This window comes from Pristiophorus japonicus, chromosome 3 (genome assembly GCF_044704955.1).
Source record: "Pristiophorus japonicus isolate sPriJap1 chromosome 3, sPriJap1.hap1, whole genome shotgun sequence".
NCBI classification, from domain to species: domain Eukaryota; kingdom Metazoa; phylum Chordata; class Chondrichthyes; family Pristiophoridae; genus Pristiophorus; species Pristiophorus japonicus.
Genome location: NC_091979.1, coordinates 86,067,648 through 86,088,227, shown reverse-complemented (window position 1 = coordinate 86,088,227; position 20,580 = coordinate 86,067,648). Strand labels below are relative to the sequence as shown.

General features: G+C 44.2%; 1 protein-coding gene across 2 annotated transcripts in view; it reads left to right on the top strand.

The window, feature by feature from the left end:
- ttc21b (tetratricopeptide repeat domain 21B) overlaps positions 1-20,580 on the top strand; it is a 181,668-nt gene that overhangs the window by 123,576 nt on the left and 37,512 nt on the right. For both annotated transcript variants that reach the window (XM_070875514.1, XM_070875515.1), the window contains exons 22-25: positions 10,360-10,441; positions 11,355-11,505; positions 15,462-15,623; positions 16,506-16,701. In XM_070875514.1, coding sequence (XP_070731615.1) covers positions 10,360-10,441; positions 11,355-11,505; positions 15,462-15,623; positions 16,506-16,701 — 591 coding nt within the window. The remainder of the gene's footprint in view (positions 1-10,359; positions 10,442-11,354; positions 11,506-15,461; positions 15,624-16,505; positions 16,702-20,580) is intronic.

Below are 20,580 nucleotides of genomic sequence, written 5' to 3'. Positions count from 1 at the left end.
GAAAGCCAAGCATCGCTATTAATGATAGCCATATAGCCACACATAACATCATCGAAAAGAGAATTGGAGTACTCGAGCAGTGCTTCCAATGCCTGGACCACTCTGGAGGTTGCCTGCAATACCCACCTCAGCAGGTCTCTTCATTGTGGTGTGCTGCATGCTGCACAACTTAGCCATCATGAGGGAACAGGATTTGTCACTGGGGACTGCAGGGCTACCTCAGGAAAGAGGGGAGGATGAGGAGTCTGGCGATGAACCCATGCCACCACCACAGGGAAGGCCTCGTGGAGCTTTTGCCACTTCCAAAGCCTTACGTCAGCAGCTCATAATTCAACGCCTTGCTTGAAAAGTGAACGGCATGTTTGACCATTGCCTGGCCACTCTTTCCCACCATGTTGACCATTCCCCCTTTTGTTCTGCAAATGAGACACTACACAGGAATGGTTATGGTGAACAAAATAATTTATTAAACATATAGTAACTTGAGTAAGATTTAACTTGGAGAAAATTTAAATATCTCAAAAGTGTAACAATTTATTAAACATTATTGTGAATTGGGCAACTTTTAAAACTTTTATAAAATATCAACAAAACAACATCCCCTGCACCAACTGACTTTTACCTGCGGCCCCTCCTCCTGACTTTCCCCCCCCCAGCCTTCATCCTAACCCCCCTCCCCAAGTTGGCACCAAGAGTTCGTGCAGCACGGTGGCCAGAGTCCTGCTGTATTGGGTGGAGAGACAATGGAGACGCCATGTGTGGATTCACTGGAGAAGCTCGGGGTATGGAATGCCCGGTTTCTGAGTGGCGAGCCTCTTGCTCAGCCTCACAATTCTCAGGGAGCATTGACAACCTCAGTGGTTTTGTGGCTCGCACCAACAATCTGCAACATGCCCTCCCTCATGTTCGTGGATAGTGCCGCAATGCTTGCAGGAAGACTACCCAAGACCTCCAAGAGCTGTCAGCTGAGCTGGATGCTCTCCCTGGACAGTCCCACCATGTCCAAGTGTACATCTGCCTGTCTGTCAGCAGACTGGCTTTGCCGACTCGCCCTCTGGAGCGACGGCATATGGGACCCAACGCCAGAGGTGCGTTGCTGAACGCCACTTGTACCCGGGCCCTCGGATGGCTCAAAGCCCGAGAATGTTTCTTCCTTGGACGAGCTAGTGACCACAGCAAAAAGAGGTGTCGAGTGCATCGGCCCCCCCCCCCCACCCCCCCTCAGGGTAGGTTGCTCAGTTTGCTCCTCCCATGGAGGTTCCTCGGCGTTGCCCTTGTCCCCATCCTCCACCCCCACATGACGAACTGAGGTGGCAGCCTCCATTCGAGAATGTGGCGCATGCGACGACTCATTTGGAAATAGAAAACAACAGACGAGTGGTTAGCAGCAGGGGATTGGGCAGGGTGACATGAGTACAGTCACATAGTACAGGCTCATTTGAAGGACCACTGTTACTTCATTATATGAAGTCGAGAGCCATTGTAACATATTGCCCAAACCCTAGTCCACAGACACTAAATCACATTGCCCCAATCCAGCCCGGGGATTTTGCAGGACTTGCCCTCAGTTTCGAACGGGGGCTCAGCACCCCCATGGCTAGTTGCCCTGCCTGAGGCACCAAACAAACCAGCCACGCGCTCCTCCAGGTCTGTCAGCTGCATGGTTCTGGGTGGACCGCTGTCTGTCCGTCTCTGCTCGTGGCGGTTGTGGGAAATATTTCCCTGAAAAAATGACAATGGGAATGGTTACCAGAGGGCTCTTATGCTCTTGTGGCACACGCACATAGCCATCAGAACACTTGTACCACACTGTGTGCATTTAGCACAGTCCTCTGTTTAATGACCCTGAAAGTTGCACGTGGTTCATGAGGAAGACATCGAAGTGCAGAAATATCTTTTAAGATCTCAAAGCAGTTTTAATAATGTGTAATGATCATTCATGGCAAATAAGGTGCAACACTAAGTCTACCTATACCAACATGTATCAGATTTATAATTTAAGTAATGAAGGAGTGCATCAATAAAAATATTACTTACTCGGATGATCCTGCAATAGACTTCTTGCAGCACTGGGTGTAGGTCCTTCTGATGTCATCCACGAAAGGCACCTCCTCAGAAATGCTGGTCCAAAGACACCTAAGAACCGCTGGGAGGGGTTTACTTGCACCCTCCTATTTAATTCCCCCCATCTCCTCTCCAAAGCTGTGATAAAGGCCTCATTCACCTCATTACTGAACTTCCTCGCTCTCTGCCAGTTCCCCTCTCCTTCCATCGTGCCTGCTATCTGTAATTGGCTGATTCAGCCCTGGGATACTGCGCATACGTGAGCGCTCCCTGACAGCTGACCAGAAACGCGGGAAGAAGAAAAAAAATGGCAAAAAACAGCGGGGAAAAAAATAATTTGCGCATGCGAAGAATGTCCAGTTTTTTTTTCCGATCGCAATTTTCAGCTCCAGCGCGCACATTCAGTTGTGCAACACCGGATTTATCGCTAGCGATCACCATTTGCTCAATTTTGCTAGATCCGACAATCGCGGCACCCCAGCAGTAAAAAAAAATTCCACCGCGATTAACGCGCCAAAACGGGTGAAATCGCTAAAAAATAAATTTCTAGCTCTAAATGTCAAATGTACTGTAGATTTGAGTTATGTATAGGCTGGACCTGAGCAGGGTTTACCTGAAGGACATTAAAGAGCCAGGTGGCTGGGTTTTTAAATGGGTGCATCCAACAAGCTATCGAATTCACTTTCACGATTTTGCACTCGTTTTTGAACTCGTGATCTCTGGGTTACTAATACAAGTATCATCAATACTACACTGAGCTGTTTTTGTGGTTGTGTGCACGCACGTGCAAGAGAGAAAGGTGAACAAGGTATGATAAGGGTGTGATTGTGCTAACTCTGAGCTTGGGGCAGGTCTTCAGTTGCACCTTCTCCAACTCCTTCAATGCTGTTGTACCAATGATTTCCAACGTAGGTTCCTTAAAAGGCTTGTAGTTTCTGGGCCTGCTTCCAGCTTGGGCTTGTTGTTTATTGTGTACCATCTTGCCATGCATGTAGAGTAATCTTTCAAGTAACGGAGAGCGTATAGTGCCAAAGATGTGCCCAACCTGCAGTGTCCTGTGTGTTAGTGAATGCTGATGCGTCATACAGCTAGGTTGTGTTAGAAGGATTTGATGCATGAAGCTCTTTAATAAGATGGAAGCTGAAGCTTATACCCTGTATTATGTCAAGCTGAAGTATGGCTATGCATGGTAAGTACTGGAGCAATAAGGTTATGAATAATTTGGATGTGGAGTCTGTGAAAGGAAAACGAGGTATGAGGAAACACGTGTACTTAACAGAATAGCTGTTTGATATCCTCACCTTGCCAGTTTTTTCAGGTCTGCCATTTTCTTGTACATTCAGATCCAGGTCCCTTGGGTATTGTTCACGCTATTGGTTATCACCTGTCAGCCCAACTGCACCAGTTTTTTTTTTCTATGAAGCTGCCCTTCAGTGTGAAAGAGGACAGGCCTCTTTCCATCACTTCCGACAGCATGAACTCCAGTGCAACATGAGTATATCTGCTGGTGAATGGTCGAGAAAATTCTATTATCAGGAATTTGGCAACTTAAACACTTTCTTTTCAGTTGCAATTGAGAATGCTGCAATTTAAATGTTTGCTGGAACTATTTAAATCAGCATCAGCTGGTGACCTCCTGTGAGTGGTTCCTTAGGCAACCCAACCTAAGAATGGGAGCTCACATGGAATACAAATTGTGCAAATCCTAAATACCGTGAGTAGTTGCCATACAAGACAATATTGGAAACCATTCACTAAATCATTTATCCAAAATTAGTGTATGAACAGGACTTTCCAGTCATGTCTTGAATTAGCTATTCTTAGAGGTCAATTATGTGTTAAATGTTGCTCTTTTCCTGTGCTGCAGTCTACTCCTCCTGATTGCCTGTCAGTGGCTGTCACTTTATTGAGTTGTGTTACATATGACAAATGTGAATCTGAAATAGATTTTGCAGTACAGTCCTAGACGATGCTAAGCAATTTCTCCTGCACAGTATAAAAAAAAGAATGCCACATACAATGTGATTCCCCTGTTGTCAGATGTCAAAACCATCTTAAAGTAGTAATGTCCTTGTGATTCTCCTTGTGATAATCTGGGCTTACACCTGGTAGTAGGTAGACCTGCATTCAAAGAATAGATAATGCCCTGCATGTACGGTAGCATAGTGGTTATGTTACTGGACTAGTGAGTTCAAATCCCAGCACAGCGGTTGGGGAATTTAAATTGTTAATTAAATAAATCTGGAATAAAAAGCTCGCATCAGTTATGGTGACCATGAAACTACCAGATTGTAGTTAAAAACCCAACTGGGTTTTTTCTTTTTCTCTTCTATATCAGTGAGTAACTTTTAACACTGTTGTTGCCAATTTACATGTATCTAAGGGTTAAGTCATGGCAGGAGAGCTCGGACATGTGTTATGCTCCTCCTGTACCTTGTGGAAAATCAGGAACACCTCCAGTGTCCCTGACGACAACGTGTGCGGGAAGCGTATCCGCCTCCAGCTCCTGACGGACCGCGTTGCGGAATTGGAGCTGAAGGTGGATTCACTCTGGAGTACTTAAGGAGGTGGCCTTGGAAATAGTGGATGCATTGACAGTCATTTTCCAACATTCCATTGACTCTGGATCAGTTCCTATGGAGTGGAGGGTAGCCAATGTAACCCCACTTTTTAAAAAAGGAGGGAGAGAGAAAACAGGGAATTACAGACCGGTCAGCCTGACATCGGTAGTGGGTAAAATGATGGAATCAATTATTAAGGATGTCATAGCAGTGCATTTGGAAAGAGGTAATATGATAGGTCCAAGTCAGCATGGATTTGTGAAAGGGAAATCATGCTTGACAAATCTTCTGGAATTTTTTGAGGATGTTTCCAGTAGAGTGGACAAGGGAGAACCAGTTGATGTGGTATATTTGGACTTTCAGAAGGCTTTCGACAAGGTCCCACACAAGAGATTAATGTGCAAAGTTAAAGCACATGGGATTGGGGGTAGTGTGCTGACATGGATTGAGAACTGGTTGTCAGACAGGAAGCAAAGAGTAGGAGTAAATGGGGACTTTTCAGAATGGCAGGCAGTGACTAGTGGGGTACCGCAAGGTTCTGTGCTGGGGCCCCAGCTGTTTACACTGTACATTAATGATTTAGACGAGGGGATTAAATGTAGTATCTCCAAATTTGCGGATGACACTAAGTTGGGTGGCAGTGTGAGCTGCGAGGAGGATTCTATGAGGCTGCAGAGCGACTTGGCTAGGTTAGGTGAGTGGGCAAATGCATGGCAGATGAAGTATAATGTGGATAAATGTGAGGTTATCCACTTTGGTGGTAAAAACAGAGAGACAGACTATTATCTGAATGGTGACAGATTAGGAAAAGGGCAGGTGCAAAGAGACCTGGGTGTCATGGTACATCAGTCATTGAAGGTTGGCATGCAGGTACAGCAGGCGGTTAAGAAAGCAAATGGCATGTTGGCCGTCATAGCGAGGGGATTTGAGTACAAGGGCAGGGAGGTGTTGCTACAATTGTACAGGGCCTTGGTGAGGCCACACCTGGAGTATTGTGTACAGTTTTGGTCTCCTAACCTGAGGAAGGACATTCTTGCTATTGAGGGAGTGCAGTGAAGGTTCACCAGACTGATTCCCGGGATGGCGGGACTGACCTATCAAGAAAGACTGGATCAACTGGGCTTGTATTCACTGGAGTTCAGAAGAATGAGAGGGGACCTCATAGAAACGTTTAAAATTCTGACGGGGTTAGACAGGTTAGATGCAGGAAGAATGTTCCCAATGTTGGGGAAGTCCAGAACCAGGGGACACAGTCTAAGGATAAGAGGGAAGCCATTTAGGACCGAGATGAGGAGGAATTTCTTCACCCAGAGAGTGGTGAACCTGTGGAATTCTCTACCACAGAAAGTTGTTGAGGCCAATTCACTAAATATATTCAAAAAGGAGTTAGATGAAGTCCTTACTACTAGGGGAATCAAGGGGTATGGTGAGAAAGCAGGAATGGGGTACTGAAGTTGCATGTTCAGCCATGAACTCATTGAATGGCGTTGCGGGCTAGAAGGGCCGAATGGCCTACTCCTGCACCTATTTTCTATGTTTCTATGTTTCTATCCACGATGCTGAGAATGACATGAATAGCACGTTTAGTGAGTTGGTCTTACCGCAGGTAAAGGGTCCACAGCCAGATAGGGAATGGAAGACCAACAGGAAGAGCAGTGCAAGGATAGTAGTGCAGGGTTCCCCTGTGGTCATCCCCCTGCAAAACAGATACACCGCTTTGAGTACTGTTGAGGGGATGACTCATCAGGGGGGAGCAGCAGCAGCCAAATTCATGGCACAGTGGCTAGCTCTGCTGCACAGGAGGGCAGGAAAAAGAGTGGGAGAGCGATAGTGATAGGAGATTCAATTGTAAAGGGAATAGACAGGCATTTCTGCGGCCGCAACCGAGACTCCAGGATGGTATGTTGCCTCCCTGGTACAAGGGTCAAGGATGTCTCGGAGCGGGTGCAGTACATTCTGCAAAAGGGAGGGTGACCAGCCAGTTGTCGTGGTGCACATTGGTACCAACGATATACGTAAAAAACGGGATGAGGGCCTACGAGACGAATTTAGGGAGCTAGGAGCTAAATTAAAAAGTAGGACCTCAAAAGTAGTAATCTCAGGATTGCTACCAGTGCCACGTGCTAGTCAGAGTAGGAATCGCAGGATAGCTCAGATGAATACGTGGCTTGAGGAGTGGTGCAAGAGGGAGGGATTCAAATTCCTGGGACATTGGAACTGGTTCTGAGTGCGGTGGGACCAGTTCAAACCGGACGGTCTGCACCCTGGGCAAGACTGGAACCAATGTCCTGGGGGGAGTGTTTGCTCGTGCTGTTGGGGAGGAGTTAAACTAACATGACAGGGGGATGGGAACCTATGCAGGGAGACAGAGAGAAATAAAATGGAGACAGAAGTAAAAGACAGAAAGGAAATGAGTAAAAGTGGAAGACAGAGAAACCCAAGGCAAAAAACAAAAAGGGCCACATTGCAGCAACATTCTAAAGGGTCTAAATGTGTTAAAAAGGTAAGACTGAAGGCTCTGTGCCTCAATGCGAGGAGTATTCGGAATAAGGTGGACAAATTAACTGTGCAGATAGCAGTTAACGGATACGATGTGGTTGGCATCACGGAAACATGGCTCCAGGGTGACCAAGGCTGGGAACTCAACATCCAAGGGTATTCAACATTTCGGAAGGATAGACAGAAAGGAAAAGGAGGCAGGGTGGCGTTGCTGGTGAAAGAGGAAATTAATGCAATTGTAAGGAAAGACATTAGCTTGGATGATGTGGAATCGGTATGGGTAGAGCTACGGAATACCAAGGGGCAGAAAACGCTAGTGGGAGTTGTGTACAGACCTCCAAACAGTAGTAGTGATGTTGGGGAGGGCATCAAACAGGAAATTAGGGGTGCATGCAATAAAGGTGCAGCAATTATCATGGGTGACTTTAAAATGTATATAGATTGGGCTAACCAAACTGGAAGCAATACGGTGGAGGAGGATTTCCTGGAGTGCATAAGGGATGGTTTTCTAGACCAATATGTCGAGGAACCAACTAGGGGGAGGCCATCTTGGACTGGGTGTTGTGTAATGAGAGAGGATTAATTAGCAATCTCGTTGTGCGAGGCCCCTTGGGGGAAGGGTGACCGTAATATGGTGGAATTCTACATCAGGATGGAGAATGAAACTGTTAATTCAGAGACCATGGTCCAGAACGTAAAGAAGGGTAACTTTGAAGGTATGAGGCGTGAATTGGCTAGGATAGATTGGCGAATGATACTTAAGGGGTTGACAGTGGATGGGCAATGGCAGACATTTAGAGACCGCATGGATGAACTACAACAATTGTACATTCCGATCTGCCGTAAAAATGAAAAAGGGAAGGTGGCTCAACCGTGGCTATCAAGGGAAATCAGGGATAGTATTAAAGCCAAGGAAGTGGCATACAAATTGGCCAGAAATAGCAGCGAACCCGGGGACTGGGAGAAATTTAGAACTCAGCAAAGGAGGACAAAGGGTTTGATTCGGGCAGGGAAAATAGAGTACGAGAGAAAGCTTGCAGGGAACATTAAAATGGACTGCAAAAGCTTCTATAGATATGTAAAGAGAAAAAGGTTAGTAAAGACAAGCATAGGTCCCCTGCAGTCAGAATCAGGGGAAGTCATAACTGGGAACAAAGAAATGGCAGACCAATTGAACAAGTACTTTGGTTCAGTATTCACGAAGGAGGACACAAACAACCTTCCGGATATAAAAGAGGTCAGAGGGTCTAGTAAGAAGGAGGAACTGAGGGAAATCCTTATTCGTCGGGAAATTGTGTTGGGGAAATTGATGGGATTGAAGGCCGATAAATCCCCAGGGCTTGATGGTCTGCATCCCAGAGTACTTAAGGAGGTGGCCTTGGAAATAGCGGATGCATTGACAGTCATTTTCCAACATTCCATAGACTCTGGATCAGTTCCTATCGAGTGGAGGGTAGCCAATGTAACCCCACTTTTTAAAAAAGGAGGGAGAGAGAAAACAGGGAATTATAGACCGGTCAGCCTGACATTGGGTAAAATGATGGAATCAATTATTAAGGATGTCATAGCAGCGCATTTGGAAAGAGGTGACATGATCGGTCCAAGTCAGCATGGATTTGTGAAAGGGAAATCATGCTTGACAAATCTTCTGGAATTTTTTGAGGATGTTTCCAGTCGAGTGGACAAGGGAGGACCAGTTGATGTAGTGTATTTGGACTTCCAGAAGGCTTTTGACAAGGTCCCACACAAGAGATTAATGTGCAAAGTTAAAGCACATGGGATTGGGGGTAGTGTGCTGACGTGGATTGAGAACTGGTTGGCAGACAGGAAGCAAAGAGTAGGAGTAAATGGGTACTTTTCAGTATCTCCAAATTTGCAGATGACACTAAGTTGGGTGGCAGTGTGAGCTGCGAGGAGGATGCTATGAGGCTGCAGAGTGACTTGGATAGGTTAGGTGAGTGGGCAAAAGCATGGCAGATGAAGTATAATGTGGATAAATGTGAGGTTATCCACTTTGGTGGTAAAAACAGAGAGACAGACTATTATCTGAATGGTGACAGATTAGGAAAAGGGGAGGTGCAACGAGACCTGGGTGTCATGGTACATCAGTCATTGAAGGTTGGCATGCAGGTACAGCAGTTGGTTAAGAAAGCAAATGGCATGTTGGCCTTCATAGCAAGGGGATTTGAGTACAGGGGCAGGGAGGTGTTACTACAGTTGTACAGGGCCTTGGTGAGGCCACACCTGGAGTATTGTGTACAGTTTTGGTCTCCTAACTTGAGGAAGGACGTTCTTGCTATTGAGGGAGTGCAGCGAAGGTTCACCAGACTGATTCCCGGGATGGCGGGACTGACATATCAAGAAAGACTGGATCAACTTGGCTTGTATTCACTGGAGTTCAGAAGAATGAGAAGGGACCTCATAGAAAGGTTTAAAATTCTGACAGGGTTAGGTAGGTTAGATGCAGGAAGAATGTTCCCAATATTGGGGAAGTCCAGAACCAGGAATCACAGTCTAAGGATAAGGGGTAAGCCATTTAGGACCGAGATGAGGAGAAACTTCTTCACCCAGAGAGTGGTGAACCTGTGGAATTCTCTACCACAGAAAGTTGTTGAGGCCAATTCACTAAATATATTCAGAAAGGAGCTAGATGTAGTCCTTACTACTAGGGGGAATCAAGGGGTATGGCGAGAAAGCAGGAATAGCGTACTGAAGTTGCATGTTCAGCCATGAACTCATTGAATGGCGGTGCAGGCTCGAAGGGCCGAATGGCCTACTCCTGCACCTATTTTCTATGTTTCTGAGTTTCACTAATGTCCTTTAGGGAAGGAAACCTGCCGTTCTTACCCAGTCTGGCCTATATGTGACATCAAACCCACAGCAATGTGGTTGACTCTTAACTGAAATGGCTACTGGCAAAACACACTGTCGTATCAAAAAAAACTGCTGCGATGGACTGCCGCGGTTCAAGAAGCCACCACTTTCTTGAGGGCAATTAGGGATGGGCACTAAATGCTGGTCATGCCAGCGACCCCCACATCCCATGAAATAATTTTTTTAATTGCTTTACCGCCTCACTATTCTCATGAAATATGTCTTATATTTGTTATATTGAAAGAGATTACTGGCAAATATCTTTTGTAATATTTTTTGAACAAATCTTATCCACTACTGTCTTGACACATTTCTGTGCAATATTTATTCTAATTTGAGTCATTTGGATGTTTTGTTATAGATGATGGCTGATCTGATGTTCAGAAAGCAGGATTATGACCAAGCTGTATTTCACTTTCAACAACTTTTAGAGCGCAAACCAGGTACTGCTTTACATTGGTAACGTCTTGTAAGCAGGCAATCTTACAATCATGCCAATGAATATTTGGATCAGCAACCTAAAACTTATTATTTTCTTATTCTGCAAACATCAGTATGAAAAATATCAAATATTTCTGACCAGCTAATATGTGAATTTTACCAAGGAGGTGGGGATAATTGGCACGTGATTTGAATAAATACAACATTCCATTTAATAATTGAGCAATGTATGTGCTATGTGAGTGTTACAAATTTGGGTCTACCCCTGCTGATGGTGTTCTTCTTGCCTGTATCTATGGACCAGATGACTGTGTCTTACACAAGTGCACTCATTCAGTCTTTCCCAAGGTGGACTAAGTTAACACTAGGCAAGATGGTTTGATACATAAGCTGCTTTATTCCACAGTCAATTGTACAGACAAATACTAAGTATGATTAAGAAACACTTGGTACAACCAGTATAACTTCTGTTCATGTCCTATTACAAAAATGAAGAGCATAGATATATTAGCCCACTTTGGTGGACCATTTACCTAATGTAAAAGCATGAATTTGCCCTGACTAGGGCAGAGGTTGTCCTCTTGCAGGCTGTTGCTACCTTGCTGACGTTCTGGTGTCTGTCCGAATTTTACAAGCTACTCTCCCTGATCAAACTGGTTTGTCAGCAGCAGGGTTCTTGGAGTTTTTCAGAATAACCCCTTCATTGCTAACAAATTGACCAATGTTTGTGATCTGTGCAAAACAATTTACCTTCCTGCATTTTAACTCCCTCTTGTCTGATGGGCTGTCACTTTGGGGCAATTTTTGCTCAGAATACATTTTAAAATCATATGTCCAAGTCTTTCGAATGGGAAAATGGCCAAAGAATCTCTAACTGTGACAGCTAGTATTTATACAGTTTTTTTCTTTGTTTAGATAATTTTATGACATTAGCACGTTTGATCGATTTATTGAGGAGAGCTGGAAAACTAGAAGAAGTTCCTAGATTCCTTGACATGGCTGAAAAACACACTCCAAGACCAAATTCTGAGCCTGGGTTTAATTACTGCAAAGGATTGTACCTCTGGTAAGTTGTCCTATAATTGTGACAATTATGAAGAAAAAAAAATAAGCATTGATTGCTCAGTGAACAAATATACCACATGATGTAACATGGTGTCACAAAGACCAGCAAGATTCCAAGTTTGATCTGACCTGTGCTGAGTTAATCAGTTACTGTCAGGGAAGCAGTAAGGATACAAAATTGGTCGTTATTTTTCTGAGTGAAGTGGAGGGTGAAATGAGCCAAGAAACCTGCTCTCATTTTCAAAAAAACGTGCACACGAGTGACAGTTAATACAGGATCGGATTAGTTGCGATGGCCTCCATGGTAGAACAGTTAAACAAAACATAGGAATGAAAGAGTATAAGGCTACTGTTGTGGAACTATCCCCAGGATAACTTCCACTTTTGAGAGTGATGGGGTAAGGAAGAAAAAATTTCCACTCCCCTTTGTGTGAAAAAGGACTTCCTGATTTTATACCAAATAGCCTAGCTCTAATTTCCTCCTTTTTCTGGATTCCCCCACCAGAGGAAATAGTTTCTCCATATCTACCCGATCAAATCTTTTTATAATTTTCAACACCTCAATTAGATTATCCCTTAACCTTTGAAACTCAAGCCAAGTTTATGCAATCTGTCCTGATAATTTAACTCTTATGGGCTGGATTTTCGGTTTTGCCGCTTTTGGGGCGAAAACACAGGCAGGACGGGAAAGTTACCGGCCGGGAATATATTGCGCTCTCGTAAGAAATTTTCGGCATCTGGGCCCTGCGCCAGCGCGATGGGAGCGTTGTACTACTTTTGCAGCGCAAAAATGGGAACCTCGCCAACTAAAGTGCCGGGCTGGGAGTGCTCAGAGAGGCCTTGCGGGGGGGTGGGATCTTAAAAAAAAAAAAGCCCATAAACATTCTCAAAACATTGCCGACGCCACCACAACATATCGCTTAAAACAATAAATAAATAAAAGAATAAACACTCGCACTAACCTTTTCTGCACTTTACCTACCTCCAGCCGGCATGGCTGGACCGCTCTGGTTTACCTGGCGGTCATCGCGGGGCGCGCTTCGGGACGTATGGGTTGGGTGCGAGTCAAAACTTGCACCGGTGTCGCAACAAGAGGCGTTGCACACCCGGCATGGCTTTTCCTGGCGGTGCTGCTAAGCGCTGCCGCAAAACCCGACCAGAAGCTGCCAATGGGGCGAGACCTGGAGCGCAAAGGTCCTGAAAATCTAGCCTTTATAAGTCTCCATATTATTCAGGTAAATCTGCACAGTTGCCCCTCCTAATTCAATGGCTCCAGAATTGCGGTCAGAGTACGCCGTAACCTCTGAAAAAAATATGAACTTGCATCGTGCAAGGCCCAGAATGTAGACTTGATCTTCTGCGCAGCATGTTACATCACGAAGGCCAGGAGCGCAGCATACAAGCGTACAGCCTATGTGTAAGGGAAGACACGCCCACAAAATCTGTCAAAACTAAGCCACGCCCACAGAAACTTCTCAATCTCTTCCATTGAAATTATATTTTAAAAACTTTAAATTAAACTGGTACTTGGACGTATTTCATGTATCAATATTTTGTTAAAATGATGTAACAAAACACCAACAATAATTTGGCATTTATTTTCCACTTTGAAGGTTAAAAAAGATAATTTGATGCAATGGACAGATTCTCATCCTTTGGTCGTTTACTTAAGTGAAATAAATCTTCTGTTGAGGTTAAAACAGTTTCCATCACTTGGGAAGTGTATAATAAGTTACATTATTTATATTTAATATGAAGGAACTTGTTCTTTTTCTTATTTGTACTAAGGAGCATTGTAGAGTGTTTTGCTAGCCCAAAGAATTACCTGTGCTGTACTTCAAACATCCCGGCTTTTAAATTAAGAATGTGTTTGGATTTATTTTATGTAAATCAGGTAAGATTTTTAATCTTTTAATATCCTGTCAAAGGTCCATTACGATGGGTTGCGATTCAACATTGGCAATGAGCCTTTTGATTTACTATACACCATGCACCATGTGGGGCAGCTTTACATGTATTATATAAAATCATAAAATAACAAAATGGTTTTATTTCATACATTTGGAGGAAGTATAAATGATCTGTGTCGAATGCTCAATACATGATCATATATTGGAGTGCAGAAAACATTGATAACTTCATATTTTATATTTTTAATATTTGTAAATGTTGTCACTAGGATCATGTATTTTATTTTGAAGTGATAAAACAGTTAACAATCCTCTCATATGCACTCAAATGGATTCCTTTCACAGTGAAACCGGCTCTTGCGCCTGCTTTTACTAGCCATAAGAAAAAGGTCCGTAATTGCTGGTCAGTTGGTGGGCAAATTACCAACTTTGCGCCAGCAATAATTATTTCTCTTTCGGTGTGGATCATCTGTCGAGGCATACCTTGACAGATCGCAAGTTCGGGATTTAGCGCATGTGGAAATGCCGAACTTGCGGTATATTTCAAACGCGGTATGACGACCGCAAATTCTGCCCCAATATCTTTCCTGAGGTGCAGTGCCCAAAACTGAATGCAGTACTCCAGATGGAGTCTGACCAAGACTCTGTACAACTGGAGCATCACTTCCTCCCCTTTGTAATCCAACCCCTCTTGAGATAAAGGCCAACATTCCATTAGCCTTCTTGATTGTCTTTTGAACTTGTCCTCTAGCTTTTAGTGATTTGTGTACATAAAAATCTAAATCCCTTTGGTCTCCACAGCTTCTAGTCTCTCCCCATTAAGAAAATATTAGATTTTTCTTTCGTGGATTCAAAATGGATGACCACATACTTTCCCACATTGAACTCGATCTGCCATAGTTTTGCCCATTCACTTTGTCAATGTACCTTTGTAACTTCCTGCTAGCTACCATCTACACAACTTGGTGTCATCTGAAAACTTGGATATACATTTTCTACTCCAAGTCATTGCTTATATAGATAATTTATGTATGATGAAAACCGGAGGGCCCAGTATAGATCACTGGAGACTTGCCACTGAAATGAATGCCAGGGCGAGAACTTGGTGTACTTGCTTGCTAGTTCCACACTAAAGATGACAGAAAAAGTTTATAAGTGTGAAGTCTCATTCCCTCAGAAGATAATTAGTATTGGAGATTTATTAAAACTTTTCCTCTCTTTTTTTTTTTTATCTCTCTCTGTTAATCCCATCTGTATTTCCCAATCTTTATTTGCATTCTGTACATGATTTAAAGCTAAATTTATATTTCCTACTTTATACTTCTTGGTTTAGGCTCTGCATGTCTCAGTGAAGATTCTTCAATCTGATTGGTTGAAGAGCCTCGCTGTTCCTTACTTTGCCCACAGATGCGCTGAATCAGACTCTTCGCTCAAGCAGAAACTCTGTGGGCAGCTATCAGCGAGGTGAGTGGCAAGCGCCGTTCCTTCGCTGCTCACCGCAAAATCCAGGCCAATATGTATGACACCTATACCACTCTTACTGAGGTAGCAGTAGACAAATCACATTCCTATTCTTGTCCTCCCTTTCCATAACCATTGTGACAAGCAAAATAGTCTTAAAAGTACCAGCTTTTCCTCGGCTCGCAACACTCATTTTAACATTTTGAAGAAAGCAATTTCACCACTGGTCTTTATGGGGAATTTTTGTGAAAAAATAAAGCTGTACAATTAGAAAGGTTTCAATAATAAATTCATTATTTTAAAAGATCTAGTATGTATTGGAATCAAATGTTATCAACTAAAAAAATGTGAGAATTACAAAATCCAGATCAATCTTTAAAATGCAAGTATTTCAAGATGTAATTTCCCAGTTAAAATACTACTTTTGGATCAGCGTGCAGTGAAAGTCACTTTGCATCAATAAAAAAAGTAGCAGTATTATTGTACCCTTCAAGCTTTGTACTGATGTCTTCAATAGCCATTCCCAATTTTGTAACCAAAAGCATTTTGTCATGAAGGGGTGTTTGTAGCGCTTTTCTTTTTCTAGGTACACTGGGGAACCAAATGATGCACTCCGACACTTCAATAAGGCTCGCAAGGACAGTGACTGGGGACAAAATGCAATTTATAACATGATTGAGATCTGCATGAATCCTGATAACGATACTATAGGAGGTGAAGTCTTTGAGAATCTGGATGGAGATGCGCGGTGAGAGCATATTGCTATTAAATATTTATCTTGTATGTTTACTTGAAAAACTAGGAATAAAACTAAATGTCAATTCCTTTTAAATTGCATGTTCAATTATGCTTCAGATTCGCTTTTAATTCTTTTATATACTCACAATTAGTATCAAACGTTTTGCTTTATCATGGTTATCCCAGTTCTAAAAGTAAAATCTTTAACAAAATGAAATGAACTTTTCCTGGTTCAGGTTAGACTAGTGGAGAAAAATATTTTGTAATTTTATTTTAGTTTTCCCATTGCACAGTCTAATTTTCGCTGTGTAAGGTTTAGAGTGCCAAGTCACGAGTAACTTATCTTTTCAGATTACTGGTTGACCAGTGTAATTTATTAGGATTCACTATGCTCAAATACCTTGTACATATTATTGCAATTGCATGTAAAGCTATCTTACATTTGAAAAAATATTCATGTGAGAAAGACTAGTACAGGTTGAACCTCCCTTACCCGGCGCCCTAGGGACCTGGCCTGTGCCGAATAAGAAATTTTGCCGGAAAAAGGGAGGTCAGCCCGAGAGGAGGTGGGGGGGGGGGGGGAATGGTCGGTGCCCCGGGTGGGTCCGAAGTGTCGGCGGGCCCTGGTGACCCCAGCGAGTGTCGGTGCGGCCCCAGCGAGTGTCGCTGCGGCCCCAGTGAGTGTCAGTGTGCCCCGGCGGGCCGAGGGTCGGAGCAGCCCCAAGGTTGGGATGGAGGTCGGCCGCGTTCTGCACATGCGTCCCCGGCCACCAGGATCGTGCCGGGCGAGGGGTAGTACTGGATAAGAGAGGTCCATCCTGTACTTGGTCAGCAGGAGTCCAAATCAAGAAAAAAATGTGTGTTTTTTTTCACATGTTCCTGTTACCAATAGAAACTCAACTGAAAAGCAGGAGTCTGAGCAGTTGGCTGTGATGACAGCAGAGAAACTCCTAAAAGAACTTAAACCTCAGACTATTCAAGGCCATGCTCAGTTACGCATAATAGAAAGCTGCTGCCTCATGGCAACAAAGCAAAAAGCAAATGTGGAACGAGCACTCAATGTCTTCACTGAAATAGCAACAGCTGAGGTTAGTCTTGTATAACTCACAAGATAATTATAGATGAAGGCTTTTCCGCATCTGAATTCATATGTTTCTGAAACGATTTCAGGGTTTTGGCCTCCATTAATGTACCTGGAAGTCTATTCTGCATGCTAATCACATTTTGTGTGAAGAACCTCATTAGTCCGAAACTTACTTTATACTAGTTTAAACCTCTCTCCCCTTGTCCTACTATGGTAATTCAAAATAATATTCCTGATTTATTTTTCCTGTTACCATAACTATCTTACATACTTCAATAAGATCATCTTTCAGGGGCTGTTTTTAGACTGGAAAGAAAGTGCAAATCTCTCCAATCTTCCTCATAATACTAGGAATCAGCCTTGTGGCTCTCCTTTGCACTGCCTCCAGTATTTTGAATGTCCCCTAATTATGGGCTCAAAATTGGCCATGACTTGCTCCAATTATTTTGGAGTAAGTTGGTTTTTCTGGCATAAGTTTAAAAAACACCACTTTCCCCAATCAACTTGCTCCAGAGTAACTCAGTGAAGTACGATTTTTTTTTAGTTGAGTTTTTTTTTCAAAAGGGGGCGTTCCCAGCCACTTACGCCAGTTTTGGCCATTTATGCCACTTTGGCCAGCTAAAACCACCTCCAAATCCACTTATGTCAGCGTATGTGGCCAGCTCTGAAAAACCTTGCGGGCAGTTAAGAAATCGGCGCACGTTAGTACATCGGCGGACATTTGGCCTGGGATAGGGGCGGGAAGGGAACCGGAGAGGACCTGAAACTGAACAACCAAGCACCAAACATTGTAAGGAAAAGCTGAAACAATTAAAATACAAATAGAAATCAAATAAATCCAACCTTAATCTTTAAAGTCGGCCTGGGAAGGCAGCGGGCCGGCCTGTACATGAGGCCATTCGGACTGGGATAGGGGCGGCAAGGCGCGCACCAGGATTCCAGCCGGCCAGGGCTAAGGGAGTCTGCAAATGAACAAGGGGTTGCGGAAGCAGAGCGACCGAACGCTCGGGGGGAGAGAGAGAGCGAGAGATGCTGGCCTCGATATCAACAGGGGCGGGCGGGCGAAGCAGAGCGACCGAATGTGGCATTGGTGGGGGGTGGGAGAGAGAGAGATGCTGCCCTTTAAATCAATGGGGGGGGGGGGGGGGGGGGCAAAGCAGAGCGACCGAACACGGCATCGGTGGCGGTGGGGGGCAAAGAGAGCGAGAGATTCTGCCCTTTACTTCTGGCACGAAAACAAAACCAGCTGCGATTACCTTTAAAAATGGCCGAGTGCCAAGTTTCGGCACGACTGAGCACGCGCGCACATCGGACCCGACACCAATGCGCATGCGGAGAGCTGCCATCAGAGTTTCTGGTGCAGGGCCTTAGCTCCGCCCCCCAATCAACTGGCCAGGCTGCGCCAGGATGGGGGCACATTTTCTCGGCGCGGTTTTCAGCGCACAAAGTCGGCACATCTCAGTGAGTGCGCCGAAAGAAGGGGTTGGGGAAAGTTGAGCCCTAGAACTGGACAGAATAATCTCAAAGCCACGGTTTGACCAGAGCATACAGTGCTTGTACTCTTCTGTTCTAGCTAAGGAGTTCAGCATTCTGTTGGCTTTTGTTGATTCCGCTCTGCATTGCTTGGACATTTTGTGTATAGAGTTGAGTCAACTAAGACTGGTTTCTTTCCATTGCATCCTTGTCCATTTAAACACTATTCATGAAGTCGCCCATTTCTCCTCCCTATGTGGAGTTCTTTTTACTTGCCTACATTACATTTCAACTTCCATTGTTCTGCCAACGTGCATATTTTATATAATTTACCTTGTAATTTTGAAGCCCAATTCCGCTGTCTCCTAGTTCATCCGCAAATCTGACCAATTTGCATTGAGTTTCAGAACCTAAGTCATTGATATAAATTAGGAATTGTATTAGTCCAAACACCAAGTCCTCGGACACCCCACTCACTGTTTGTAACGCTAATAACAAGTACCTGTTTTCTACCTTTCAGACAATTAGTTATTGTGCCGAAAATTACGGCCTCGCTGGGTCCATTCCGAAGTACGCATGGACCCGGCAAAGCCTCGCAAAAGCCAGTTTTCGGGACGAGATGCGCATACACCGAAAACAGGCTTTTCCGTTCTGTCAAGATCTCATTCCCGGGAGAAGGACATTCACGCAGGAGAGATTGGGCTATTTCGTAGAATCATAGAAATTTACAGCACGGAAGGAGGCTATTTCAGCCCATCTTGTCTGCGCCGGCCGACCAAGAGCTATCCAGCCTAATCCCACTTTCCAGCTCTTGGCCAGTAGCTCTGTAGATTACGGCACTTTAAGTGCACATCCGAGTATTTTTTAAATGCGATGAGGCTTTCTGTCTCTACCACCCTTTCAGGCAGTGATTTCCAGACCCCCACCACCCTCTGGGTGAAGAAATTTCCTCTTGTATCTCCTCTAAACCTCCTCCCATTTACTTCAAATCTAAGCCTTCTGGTTGTTGACCTCCTCCGGCAAGGGAAACCAGTCCTTCCGATCCACTCTATCCAGGCCCCTCATAATTTTATACTCAATCAGGTCTCCTCTCAGCCTCCTCTGTTCCAAAGAAAACAGACCCAGCCTCTCCAATCTTTCCTCATAGCCAAATTTCTCCAGTCCAGGCAGCATTCTTGTAAATCTCGTCTGCACCCTTTCCACTGCAATCACATCTTTCCTGTAATGTGGTGACCAGAACTGCACGCAGTGCTGCGGCCTAACCAGTGTTTTATACAGTTCAAGCATCACGTCCGTGCTCTTTTATTCCATGCCTTGACTAATAAAGGCAAGTATTCCATATGCCGCCTTAACCATCTTATCTATCTGGCATGCTACCTTCAGGGATCTGTGGATCTGCACTCCCTTTTCAGTGTCATACCATTTAATGTGTATTCCCTTGCCTTGTTAGACCTCCCCAAATGCATTACCTCACACTTATCCAGATTGAATTCCATTTGCCACTGTTCTGCCCACCTGACCAGTATGTTGATATCTTCCTGCAGTCCATATCTTTCTTCTTCATTATCAACCACACATCTGCAAACTTCTTAATCATACCCTCAACATTCAAATCCAAGTCATTGATATATACCACAAAAAGCAAGGGACCCAGCACTGAGCCCTGTGGAACCCCACTGGATACAGCCTTCCAGTCACAAAAACACCCATCAACCATGACACTTTGCTCCCTGCCTCTGAGTCAATTTTGGATCCAACTTGCCACTTTGCCCTGGATCCCATGGGCTTTTACTTTCGTGACCAGTCTGCCATATGGGACCTTATCAAAAGCTTTGCTAAAATCCATATACACTACATCATACACGCCTGGTTACCTCCTCTCAAAATTCAATCAAGTTAGTCAGACACAACCTTCCTTTGACAAATCCATACTGACGGACCTTGATTAATCTATGTCTTTCCAAACGAAGATTTCTCCTGTCCCTCAGGATTTTTTCCAAAAATGTTCCCACCACTGAGGTTAGGCTGACTGGCCTGTAATTACTCGGTCTATCCCTTTCTCCCTTTTTAGTGAAAATAAACGTAGGTCCCTTGCAGTCAGATTCAGGTGAATTTATAATGGGGAACAAAGAAATGGTGGCCCAGTTAAACAAATACTTTGGTTCTGTCTTCACGAAGGAAGACACAAATAACTTTCCGGAAATACTAGGGGACCGAGGGGCTAGTGAGAAGGAGAAACTGAAGGAAATCCTTATTAGGCGCGAAATTGTGTTTGGGAAATTGATGGGATTGAAGGCCGATAAATCCCTGGGGCCTGATGGTGTGCATCCCAGAGTACTTAAGGAAGTAGCCCTAGAAATAGTGGATGCATTGATGATCATTTTCCAACAGTCTATCGACCCTGGATCGG